A 13,326-nucleotide genomic window follows, 5' to 3' on the forward strand; every position below is an offset into this window, starting at 1 on the left:
GCGAGATTTATTATGATGATTTTAATTGAGATTTGGAATGAATATATTGATATTTTTTTTCTAATTATTCAATATTATAATTGATCATACAAAAAATTATTTCATATCCTAAATCTTCTTTATTTGAATATAATAATTACTTATAAAAGAAACAAGGAAAAGGAAAAAATGGTTATTTAGTATTTATAATATGTCAAAACTACTAATTGATCTCTTTATTTTAAAAATAGAAAAATTAATTAGTAGAATTTTTAAAATGTTAAAAATATTTTAATATGTTTTTTTAAAATAAAAAAATTAACTAATTAATTTTATTATATTATAGAAATTAAATAATTAATTTCTCAAAAAATAATTACACCATATCATAAAAATCTTATTTGATAGACTTTAACGATTTCGGTTGGATGCTCCACTGAATTTTTTATTTATTTATTTTTATCTTCATTGAACATTTTTTTTAAATTATTAAAATTGAGAATTAGTTGATAAAATTTCAATGACACTTTCTGTTTTTTTTTCTTAGGAAAAATAAACTTTCATTAAGAAATATCCTACAAAAGAGTACACTCCAGAAAATCTGGAATCTCAATCCAGTAACGAGGCAGCTCATACATATCCTTGCGAAATTCCATTGACACGTTGAAATGTTACGATTAATAAAAAAGAGAGTGCTGTCTGTATAAGTTCTGTGAACGTTGGTATAATTTATTCTAAGTAGTTTGAGAGTTCTAATGTTATTGTTATTTAATAAAAAATAAAGTAAATTTACTTAATTATGAAAATGAGCTAAAATATTATGAAAATTATATATTTTAAATTCTAAAGTTAAATAAAATAATATTTATTTTTTTAAAGTGATCATTTTATAGAAAATATATTAAATTAATAAAATATATTTACTTAAATATATAAGCATGTTTTTTAATTAATATAATAAAATTATATTAAATTAATAATATTATTATTACTTGAAAATAATATTTTATTAGATTGTTTACAAAAATATGTTATTACCTCTATAATACGATTTTATTAATTTAGTGATTTTTCCACAAAATAATTACTTTATAAAAAATACACATTTTTTATGAATTTATTAAATTTAAGTTGTTTTTTTTTTAAAAATTACAAAATGGTATCGTTCTCATGAACCAGCAAAAATAAATAAATCTATGAAAATGATAGAAGCTGCATTATAATATGAAAATATAAATTATTTTTACTAAAATTATCTAGAGCGATACATAATTAAATTGGATATGAAAACATACTGATAGATTATTGATTTAATGCGATAAGCATAACGCAAACAGCATAGGAAAATATTGAAAATAATTCAATTGAATCCTTATGGGCACTTGAATCCTTCAGGAACCTTCTTTCCGCAGGAGTTGAGCAACAAGCTAAGGTCAATAGGAAGATTTAGGTTAATGCCCAAGAGATTAGCTTTGATGTTAGTGCAAAGGCAAACAGCGGCTTCCAAATCAACAAGATCCTTCAGGAGGCTGCAACATGGGGTCGTTGGTGGTTTACCAATTGTAATGCCCAACAAACCCTTCAGCAGATCCACACATACACCCAGCTTTAGTGTGTCCCTAGGGCAAGCTCCCTTTGATGGTGCAGGTGATGGGTTGCTAGGTTTAGGCGAAGGGAGTTTTGGAGTTGGCGATGGGTTGCTTGGTGATGGATTGCTAGGTTTAGGCGAAGGGACATTCGGAGTTGGCGATGGGTTGCTTGGTGATGGGTTGTTTGGCTTTGTCGATGGATTGCTTGGTGCTGGAGTTTTTGGCTTTGGTGATGGATTGCTTGGGGCTGGGGTTTTTGGCTTGGGGGACGGGTTGTTGGGGTGAGGTGCAGGGGCTTTCGGCTTTGGTGATGGTGATGGTGTTGAGCAAGAGCAAGAGCTCGCCAATGTGAAGAAGAGGAGGTTGAGAGACAGAAGAAGGGCAATGGAGGCTACAGTTGTAGATCCCATATCTCCAATTTAAGGGGGCCTAGAAATTCTGAGTTGTTTTGTGGTATGTAAGCTTAAGAGTTAGAAGAGTACTTAGCCATATGGAAATAGTGGTGAAGATTAAGGTTTTTATAGAAGGAGATGCAGCACCACTTGACTTTTAAAATGTAACATGTGATTCATGACAACACATTACATTAATTTTATCATTATATAATTTATCAAGCAATCTGTCATTTTTTTATTTTTATTTTTAAATATTAAATATGTGTTATACTGCATGAAATATCGATATTATATATGTACTGCTTTGCTTTTATAGAGTGACATGGGTAAAGTTATTTTCTTTTAATTTTCTCGTAATCCGTTTTTAAATTTGCAATCAGTATTGTGGATAATCTTTTTTAAAATCAGAAATTTTATAAAAATTTAATTTAATTTTTTATATTAATTTGTTTTTATCTAAAATTAAATAATTCATTTTTTATAAAAATAAATGATTTTACTAAAATTTATTTAAATTTATTTTTATAAAATAAATCATATCAAACAAAAAATTTATTTAAATCATATTAAAACAAATTATGAACATTTTAAGAAAATCGCTATAACCCTGCAATAATAACAAGTTTCTTATGAAAAAATAAAAATGCCCTTTTCTATATCCAATCTTTCAAAAAATATTACTTTGTCTGATTTAAACTTTCAACTCAACTAGAATCTTTCCAAATTAGATCTGAAATTAAACCAGTTGGACCATAACCAATTGTTAAGGGATGGCTAGCTAAAGTCATCACCATTGAATTAATCAAGATTAATAATTGATTTAATCATAAAAATAAAAAAGAAAATGAAGTGATCTTCAAAATGCAAATCACGTTATTAGCGAATCATGAGGTGTTATGCAGATCGTGGGGTCCGTCCCCATTGCATACACAATGAAATTTCTTCACAACTCAGACCACAACCATGTATATATATATATATATATATGGATGGAAAAAACAAAATCCCTTGAGTTGGGGGAGAGAATTTCTTTTTATTATTATTATTATTATTATTATTATTATTATTATTTGTTTATTGTTTTTGCATGTGCTGATGAATATGCATGTGAACTTTCCTGAAATATCACATCAAATATAACCATTGTTTTTATCTTTAAAAAAAAAACAAAGGAAAATGTGTGGTCTACATGTATGTATATATATATATATATATATATATATATTATGAATAATTAAACTAATTTTATATATTTAATTTGGATGCCATGTAAACTTGATGCATTGTGAAATAAGTAAAGCTGGCATAGATGATAAAAATCTTTTTACACATTGAATTTTTCCTTTCCTTTTACATTATCAAAGTGAAATTCATCTTTACAGATATTTTTTTTTGAAATGAGGGTTGGAGGATTGGAAAATTGAGAGAATAAAATCTGAGATCTCTCAGATTTATTCAAATGCATTTATTATCAGGCTAAACTTATAAATTCATGGTTGTTATAATTTCATTTCCAAATAATTATAATTACAAGTAATTTTTATATGATTTAAACTTTCTTTTTCCATTTAAGATTTAAGAATTACGTCCTCCAGTCTTTTTTTTTTTATAAGCACAAAAGTTATATTAATACAAGAATGAAATGCATGTGGAGGAAACACCACCAAAGGGGATTCCCAAGAATCAGCAAGTCTAATAATTCAATACATTTTTTCTAATTGAGATACGTTGATCGCTGTATCGAATGGGCTACATCAAAATATAACAGATATGTCTGTATTTTGACAAAGCACATCTGATATAATTTGTCTTGCTGATGACCTCTTTAAAAGTGAAATCTTGGACTAATCGAGTCGCATGCATATATATGATTGGTTGGTTACCTCCACCTGTTTATTCTCTTATTAAGAATTGCTCATCTTAAATGGAATGTTGATATATGATCAATTAGGAAACCTAAATAGTAGAAGTGGCAAAGGTCGAAAACCTAGTAGAAAGGGAAGTGTAATTATCTCAGGATGCATCGCCCATAAGACTACATTCCCATGGCTTCTGAGCAAAGAATTTGGACTCTACACCATGGATGTTATTAATATAACATGTATATATGGTGGGTCTAAATGCATGGAGTCATGATAGGTTTATTGATTCCTTAGCAAAGCAAAGAGTGTACCGCATGTAGTAATGATTTAATATACTGCTTTCTTTTGATTATGTTTTGTTTTGTTGTTATTATTTGACAAAGAGGTTGTTGCTTTCTTAAATCTATGAAAATGAAAGAAGCTGAATTATGATACGAAAATATAAATTACTTTTACATAAATTATCTAGAGCGATACAAATGAATTAAGCTGAACATGAAAAAGACAACCAAGCCTTTTTCATCTATAAAATCAAAACATGTTAATAAATTATTGATTTAATGCGATAACCATATCGAAATCGAGTAGAATGATTTTTTTTTTTTTTTAATAAGAAGTTGAGCAGAATGAATTTATGTGCACTTGAATCCCTCGGGAACCTTCTTCCCACAAGAGTTGAGCAACAAGCTAAGGTCAATAGGAAGATTTAGGTTAATGCCCAAGAGATTAGCTTTGATGGTAGTGCAAAGGCAAACAGCGGCTTCCAAATCAACAAGATCCTTCAAGAGGCTGCAGCACGGGGTCGTTGGTGGTTTACCAATTGTAATGCCCAACAAACCCTTCAACAGATCCACACATACACCCAGCTTTAATGTGTCCCTAGGGCAAGCACCCTTTGATGGTGCAGGTGATGGGTTGCTAGGTTTAGGCGAAGGGAGTTTTGGAGTTGGTGATGGATTGCTTGGTTTAGGCGAAGGGAGGTTTGGAGTTGGCGATGGGTTGTTTGGCTTTGGCGACGGATTGCTTGGTGCTGGAGTTTTTGGGTTCGGTGATGGATTGCTTGGTGCTGGAGTTTTTGGCTTCGGTGATGGATTGCTCGGGGCTGGAGTTTTTGGCTTGGGCGATGGGTTGTTCGCGTGAGGAGCAGGGGCTTTCGGCTTTGGTGATGGTGACGGTGTTGAGCAAGAGCAAGAGCTCGCCAATGTGAAGAAGAGGAGGTTGAGAGACAGAAGAAGGGCAATGGAGGCTACAGTTCTTGAAGCCATATCTCAAAATTAAGGGGGCCTAGAAATTCTTGGTTGGTTTGTGCTATATAAGCTTCAAGAGTTAGAAGAGTATATGGCAATGGCGGAGAAGATTAAGGTTTTTATAGAAGGAGATATGGACTACTTGACTTTTAAAAATCTAAAATGTGATTCGTGAGAACATATTGCATTAATTGCATCATTATATAATTTATCAAGCAAACTGTCATTTCTTTTAAAAAAATATAGAATGTCAAGTATGTGTCATACTATATGAAATATCGATATCATAAATGTACTGCTTTGCTTTTGTAGGGACGTGGGTAAAGTTCTTATACTTCCTCATGGCCCTTGCTTGAACTTGCAACATACATAATCTTATGAAAAAATAAAATACCATTTTCTATATCCACTCTTTCAAAAATATTACTTTGTCTCACCGTTGATGAGCATTCTCATCACAAATTTAGTTGCATTCTGATTTAAACTATCAACTGAACTAGAATATGCCCAAATTGAAGCTGAAGTTAAACCAGTTAAAGGGTTATGATTCATAAACTGGACTATAACACTTGTTAAGGGTTGGCTAAAGTCACCACTATTGAATCAAGACTAAAACCGGTTGGTCGGAACCAAGAAATATGAAGAAATGGATGCATTTCAGCTATGGCGGGCAAGGTTTCTGATCAACGAAAGAAAGCCTGCTCATAGCATAGCTCATGACTTCCAACCATTTGGTTAAAGTAGTTTTAGTTTAATTTAATTTTTTAAAAGTAAAATAAATTAAATAATATTAATATTTCACATATTCAAATATAAATTAATAAATTTAAGATTATAATATATAATATATTTAATTTATATAGTAAAAAAATAAAAATAACCAAATCAATCGATATAAAGTAACAAATTTGGCTTCCTTTCTATCTCTTTCCTTTATAGTTATAGTTATAATTATAATTATAATTATATACCTTAAAATAATTAAATTTTGATTATGCATCCTTTATTTTTTAGCTATAAGCTATCTAAGATTGATTTTCTAAAGTTTTCTTTTTAGTGGGAGAAGTTATGACAATATTTTAATAATAGCGAGTTAAATTATATATATTTTATGTCGTTAATTTCTCTCGTATTTAATAATAGTGAGTCAAATTATATATATTTTATATCGCTAATTTCTCTCAAACTTTGACACATTTAAAAATTTTGAAATAAGGATAATTTTTTTATCACTTTTTACTATATTTAACATATACAGTAAGATATGTAAATTTTGAAATAAGGATAATTTTTTTTATCACTTTTTACTATATTTAACATATACAGTAAGATATGTTAATTTTGAATTATCCCTTTTGCAGTATTGTTACGTTTTTTCTAGTTGTTCTCTCCCTTCTGCTATTATAGATTGCTCATATGTGTGGTTATTTTCTACTAAAAGCATTTTAAAGATTAATTTTGATGTGACTTGGCGAAATTAATTTTTGAGTGCTGCCATTTTTGTTATAATTTGTAACGATTCTGGTCAACTAATTGATTATTTGGTTAGATAATTTTGGTGTTATTCACTTGTAATCAACGAGATAATAATATTTCTAAGCAACCAGCGAGATAATAACATTTCTAAAAGTTCTTCATTTGATAATAAGTTAAGGTTACTGTCATGTGACCTGTAAATTCTGTTATTTTAGCTTTTACTCTGTTTCAATCGCCTACTCATATCTCTTGAGATATTAGAGTTTCGGTCGATACTATCTCAGTTCTATTGTCGCACTTTTACTTTTTTTTTTTGTCAAATCTTTTATTTCGCTAATGTTATAGTTCAGCAAAATAGAGTCTTCAGCATAGGGGTCTTTTTTACATTTTTTTCTTTGTCCTATCTAATTATCTTCGACTTAATTTTGTTGTTTATGGCAGGCATTTTTTTTGTAAATATAAAAATATATAATTTTTTATAATAAAATTTAAGATTTTTTTTAATTAAAGAAACAGGGAAAGTTCAACTTGAGTTTTCTGTCGCCATATTATTGTGTTCTCTGAAGTTTTTAAAAAAATTATATAATAAACTAAATATTAGAAATGAAAATGAAGTGATCCTCAAAATGCAAATCATGGTGAATAAAAATTAGCGAATCATGAGGTGTTGTGCAGATCGTGGGATTTTGGGTCCGTGCCCAATATATACACAATGAAATTCTTCACAACTCAGACCAGAACCATGGATGGATGGACAAAATCCCTTGAGTTGGGGGAGAGAATTTCTTTTTATTATTATTTTTATTTGCGAATTCTTCTGTAAATTAGCTATTTTTATAATAGTCAACAAAAACTGAATACGTAAATTCAGGGGAGACTATTATATTTATTCTGCGACCCAAAGATAAGTCAAAATTATACATATGGCAGTCTTGACTTTTAATGTACAAGTTTAGGATATGCTATGCTGGCCAGAATTCTATTTATTTGTTTGTTTATTGTTTTTGCATGTGCCGGTGAGTATGCATGTGAACTTCCTTCAAATATCAGATGAAATATAACCAATTAAATAAATTTGACTATTATTATAAATTCGTGTACGCTTTTTTTCTTAATATTAACATTCTAGAATGGGGTACTTGATGCATTGTGAAATAATTAAAGCTGGCATGGATGATAAAAATCTTTTCACACATTGAATTTTTCCTTTTCTTTATTTTCTCAAAGTGAAACTCATCTCTGTATGTAAGTTCACTGTTATAATTTTGTTCTCAAATAAATATAAGTAAAAGTAATCAACAATACAATAAATACATTTGTATTTTGACAAAGCATGTCTGATTCATAGTACTTTTCCTTTTGCTAACAGTGAAATCTTGGACTAATCGAGTCAAATCTAGGCATATGATTAATCGGTTATCTCCACCTGCTTATTATCTTAGTTAAGAATTGCTCATCTTAAATGGAATGTTGATAGATGACCCCATTGGGAAACTTAAATAGTAGAAGTGGCATAGGTGGGAAACCTAGTAGAAAGATAAGTGCAATCTCAGGATACTTCACCCACGAGACTGCATTCCCATGGCTTCTGGGTAAAGAATCCAGACTCTGCACCATGGACATTGTCTTCAACTGGAGAAATCATAGAATAAAATGGTGATTCGAAATAAAGGATTACCTACAAGGAATCACTAGTCAATTATAGATTAGCATGTATGTGTGATGGGTCTTAAAAAGTAATTTTTTTAAAAAAAAATAACTATTCTCATATGCATATGGACTCATTATTATCTTTGTATATCATGTTATTTTATACTTGGTATCATCATTTAATTTCATTGTATAATTACTCCAACTGTTAATAATGAATAAATGTAATTAATGAATGATCAACCAGAGATGAATGATTAATTAATATTGGAAACGAATTTAATTTCTAAGAAAAAGAAACGAAACAAGAATATTTTTAAACAGTCAAACTGATTTAGGACAAATACTATCTACTTGGAGAAAATGGAATCAGTAGAATTAGGCTCACGTGCTTAACTATTGTTGCTTCCAAAACTACACATATATGACCAGCATTAAGCCCTTCATGTCTTTTGTTGGCCTAGGTGGGTATTTTTTTTTCTTTTTCAGTTGCTTTGTTCTCCACCATCCACAAGTTGAGCACCAAAGAACATCGATATTCGTTCCCAGTAAAAAAATATAAAATCAATTTATAAAAATGTTAGAAGCTGCGTATACGAAATTATACAGTTTTTTTACTAATTTAAAATTCTGTAGAGCGATACAAATTTAGGTGGAAGTGCAAAAAGGCAAACAGCCTTATTAAACATAAAATAACATCATATTAATAAATTTATTAATTTAATTCCATAAGCATATGCAATCATACGAAAATATTGAAAATAATTAACTTGGTTTCCCGTGGAATGAACTTATGGGTAGGCCTGTGCATATTTCGGTTTAAACCGAAAAACCGAACCGAACCGATTAATTTCGGTTTTTCGGTTCGGTTAATCGAGATGATCGGTTTGGTTCGGTTAATATATTTAAAATTATTCGGTTTTCGGTTCGGTTCGGTTCGGTTTAAACGTGTTAAATAACCGATCAAACCGAAATAACCGATTTCGTGAGCCTAGCCCTCCCCCTCCCCCTCTGATACCCAACCCAGGCCAGCACCCCAAACCCAACGACGACGAATCCTAACGACGACGAATCCTCTAAACCCATTATTCTCTTTCTCTTTCTCGTCGACCATGACCATCTAATGACTCTCTCCCCGACAAATCGCTATTCTTTCCGATGGACGACGTCGTTGAGGACGCCGATGAGCTACATTCATTCACTTCCGCCTCCGCCTCCTTCTCCTCCTCCTTATCTACCAATCTACTCTCCGGCAACGAGTCGAAGATCCCGGGCGTGGCGACGCAGACGATCCCTCCGCGGACATATCCAGAAGATTGGATCTCTCTCATCCCTCTACTACTGTCTAAAGCTGCAGACATTGAGATTTGAAACAAGAAGGCAAAGATAAAGAATTTGAGAGATGGGGTTCTTCGAGAAATGGATTACAGATTACAGATTACAGAAGAAACAGAAATGGAGATCCCATTTGTAGATTTCTTCTGATAAATATGGAGGTTGTTAGAGAGAGAAAATAAAATAAAATAATTAAAAATCAGTTTTGATGATTAAAGAGAGAGAGAGAAGGGCTTATCCTCATCCACTGGTTCGTTAATTTTGTTTTATTGTGAATTTTAATACTTTTGAGTAATTCTCCTCTGCTTCCAATCTCATAGTTGCATTTCATCACTTTTTAAAAAATTGCAGATTTCGGTTTGAATCGAACCGAACCGAACCGAACCGATTTTATCGGTTCGGTTCGGTTCGGTTATATCATCATAATCGGTTTTTTCGGTTTTTGAAATTTTAACACTTCGGTTTTCGGTTTTTTCGGTTCGGTTCGGTTCGGAACCGAACCGACCGATTGCACAGGCCTACTTATGGGCACTTGAATCCTTCAGGAACCTTCTTTCCACAGGAGTTGAGCAACAAGCTAAGGTCAATAGGAAGATTTAAGTTGATGCCCAAGAGATTAGCTTTGATAGTAGTGCAAAGGCAAGCAGCGGCTTCCAAATCAACAAGATCTTTGAGGAGGCTGCAGCATGGGGTCGTTGGTGGTTTACCAATTGTAATGCCCAATAAACCCTTCAGCAGGTCCACACATACACCCAACTTTAGTGTGTCCCTAGGGCAAGCACCCTTTGATGGTGTAGGTGATGGGTTGCTTGGTTTAGGTGATGGGAGTGTTGGCGTTGGCGACGGGTTGCTTGGTGTTGGCGATGGGTTGCTTGGTGTTGGGGTTTTCGGTGTTGGCGATGGGTTGCTTGGTGTTGGGGTTTTCGGTGTTGGCGATGGGTTGCTTGGTGTTGGCGACGGGTTGCTTGGTGTTGGCGATGGGTTGGTTGGAGTTGGGGTTTTGGGCTTTGGCGATGGGTGGCTTGGTTTAGGTGAAGGGAGCTTTGGTTTTGGCGGGGGTGGTGGGCAAGAGGAAGAGCTCACCAATGTGAAGAAGAGGAGGTTGAGAGATAAAAGAAGGGCAGTAGAGGCTACAGCTCTTGAAGCCATATCTCAAAATTATGAGGTGGCTAGAGATTCTTGGTTGGTTTCTGAGATATAAGCTTCAAGAGTTTGAAGAGTGATGGATATGGAAATGATGTTGAAGGTTAGAGGCTTTTATAGAAGGAGGTTAAGCACTACTTGCCTTTTTAAAATCTAAAATGCGATTCATGAGGACGCATTGTATTGCATCGTGATATCATCGGGCGCAACCTGGCATGAGTATACGAGTATTTTATTATTATTATTATTATTATTATTATTATTATGAATATCAAATAATATCACTGCTGATTTTTCAAAATGTACTGAATCCACCGATATCTCTATAGTTCATATTTTTCTCATATTCATGTGTGCAGCGTTTCTCTTTTTGTTAATATGTTCTCAAGTTCATTTTTATTTAATGGATTAAGTAGTGATCAAATTGTATTAATTAAATTTTTGAACTTTCATTTTAATTTTTCGAACTGAAGCATGATGTAGAAATAATATATTCCCATGAATCATGCTCAACCAGCTGTCAATGCAAATTCCAGTAGTTAAATTAGTAATTAAAGGCTAATTAGTCAACAATGAGTCACATATAGATATTTGTTTAAAAATTAATTATTCTGTGGATGCAAGCAGTGCTTGGAAAATTGCATGTGAAATGGATTAAACTGATTCTTCGTTTTCTTACTATAATTCTGTTAGACATTTTATTATTACTATAAAGAGTATGAAACTTGTCCATTAGCTAGCTAAAATATATAATAACTAAATCTAGGCCAATCCGGAAACAAGCCCAACCCAAGCCCGTAGAAAAGGAACCCTAAGCAATAAGCAGAAAAGAAATTTAAAATTTCCCGTCCATTCATCTTTTTACCATACCAAAGTAGGGCATTCCCCCTTACCCCCTAAACGCCATATAGTTATTTAGCATTAAGCATCTAATAAATATTTTATATAAATAGAATAAATGTATTAAAAAATAATGTAAATACATATTTATGAAACAAAATAACACTTAACATTGATTCATTATAATATTAATTTTCATTAAATACTTTTATTATGTCTAATTATAAACTCATACATAAAGTTAGTAAAACAAGTTTTTCACTAAAGATAATGATAATAATTTATATGATATTACAAATAATGTATGTTATTATTTTATTTATAAACATTACTTTACAAAATAAAAATGATGAAAAATTAAGAAATTAAACACCTAATATAGAACTAAAAAGTGCTAAAAATAAAACAATAAAAAAGAAATTATTAATTAAATAATATAATAATATGAATGCGATAGTAATATTAAAGAAAATAATCAAATTAAATTTCAGTTGCAATTGAATACACCAATACAAATGCGAATATTGAAGAAAACAACAAGTCTTCTATGCTTAAGAGAAAAATAAAAGGTGGCAAAACGAAATTATTGCATAAACGTTATGGCATGTCTCCAAGAAGCCGAAACATACAACACAAGAATTGATAAGATTTCAGATACAACTAGAAATAAGCATAGTGCATTTACTTATGCACACTTGAATCCTTCTGGAACCTTCTTCCCACAGTAGTTGAGCAACAAGCTTAAGTTCACTGGAAGGTTTAGGTTAATGCCCAAGATGCTAGCTTTGATGGTGGTGCAAAGGCATACAGCGGCTTCAAGATCAACAAGGTCGCTGATAAGGCTGCAGCAAGGAGTCTTTGGTGGGGTTCCAACTGTAACGCTTAACAAATCTTTTAACAGATTCACACAGACTCCCAGCTTTACAGTGTCCCTGGGGCAACTACCCTTATTTGATGGTACCGGTGATGGTTTGATTGGGTGACCGCCATGGTCTTTTGGCGTCGGCGGTGGGCAATAGGTAGAGCTCACCAAAGTGAAGAAGAGGAGGTTGAAGGTGAGGAGAAGGGCAGTGGAGGAGGTTAGGGCTCTTGAAGCCATTAGTCTTTGAGATATGAGCTTTATTAGTTTCAGTAAAGAGTGATGGAGATGGTGAAGTGAGTTGTTAGCCTATGGGCTTTATATAGATGGATGATTAAGCAGGGCTAGGGATGAAATCAATGATCTTTTTAGAAATATTCCCGAATCTATCTACGTGTAGATGCAGTGGATTGATCATTGGAGGCATAGCCTGGCATTGCAATTTGCAGGTGCAGGATAAGGCCATTTCTTATTATAGAGTTTGGAGTTTTCCCAATTGGTTAGTTGGCAATTCTCTTGTGCACATGCCAATTATGATATTGCACTGTACAAAACTTTTTATATCTGCAAGAGGGCTTCCAGCATCCTAGCTTGTTGCATCCAATATTTTTTGAATAATTTCTCCCAATATTTGATCTTTTTACTATGCCAGCTAGGATAAATTTTGCCTATATCAGAATGTAAACTATCTCTATACCCCCACATTATTTATAATTATGATTGGTTCAAACTATGATATATAATTAAAATTTTATTATTAGGCGTATGTATATTCGAGTGTATATAAAAATTGCTAAACATATGTTAATTCAAGGGGATAAATTAAAAACCTTCAAGAACTTGATCGGGAATGATGCAGAGAAAACAATCTGCAGAGTGGAGCAAAGAGTGTGAAACAGCCTGCACGTGTCATTTTCACCCCTTCACAAGACATGCATGTGATCTTGATCT

General features: G+C 32.2%; 3 protein-coding genes across 3 annotated transcripts; 1 reads left to right on the top strand and 2 right to left on the bottom strand.

The window, feature by feature from the left end:
* Window positions 1–1,193: 1,193 nt before the first annotated feature.
* Window positions 1,194–2,064, bottom strand: LOC122722494 (14 kDa proline-rich protein DC2.15-like). Its single transcript, XM_043953273.1, has one exon. It carries the CDS (start codon window positions 1,976–1,978, stop codon window positions 1,352–1,354), a length of 627 nt encoding a protein of 208 aa, XP_043809208.1. The 5' UTR covers window positions 1,979–2,064; the 3' UTR covers window positions 1,194–1,351.
* A 2,475-nt stretch (window positions 2,065–4,539) lies between these two features.
* LOC122723151 (keratin, type II cytoskeletal 1-like) lies at window positions 4,540–10,824 on the top strand. Its single transcript, XM_043954484.1, has 2 exons — window positions 4,540–4,732; window positions 10,352–10,824. The coding sequence occupies exons 1-2, from the start codon at window positions 4,540–4,542 to the stop codon at window positions 10,732–10,734; spliced, it is 576 nt and encodes a 191-aa protein (XP_043810419.1). The 3' UTR covers window positions 10,735–10,824.
* Window positions 10,825–11,978: 1,154 nt separating this feature from the next.
* On the bottom strand, window positions 11,979–12,682 carry LOC122723108 (14 kDa proline-rich protein DC2.15-like). Its single transcript, XM_043953950.1, has one exon. The coding sequence runs from the start codon at window positions 12,613–12,615 to the stop codon at window positions 12,202–12,204; it is 414 nt and encodes a 137-aa protein (XP_043809885.1). The 5' UTR covers window positions 12,616–12,682; the 3' UTR covers window positions 11,979–12,201.
* Between the last annotated feature and the right edge of the window lie 644 nt (window positions 12,683–13,326).

The sequence above is a fragment of the Manihot esculenta genome, chromosome 2 (assembly GCF_001659605.2).
Source record: "Manihot esculenta cultivar AM560-2 chromosome 2, M.esculenta_v8, whole genome shotgun sequence".
In the NCBI taxonomy this organism is placed as follows: domain Eukaryota; kingdom Viridiplantae; phylum Streptophyta; class Magnoliopsida; order Malpighiales; family Euphorbiaceae; genus Manihot; species Manihot esculenta.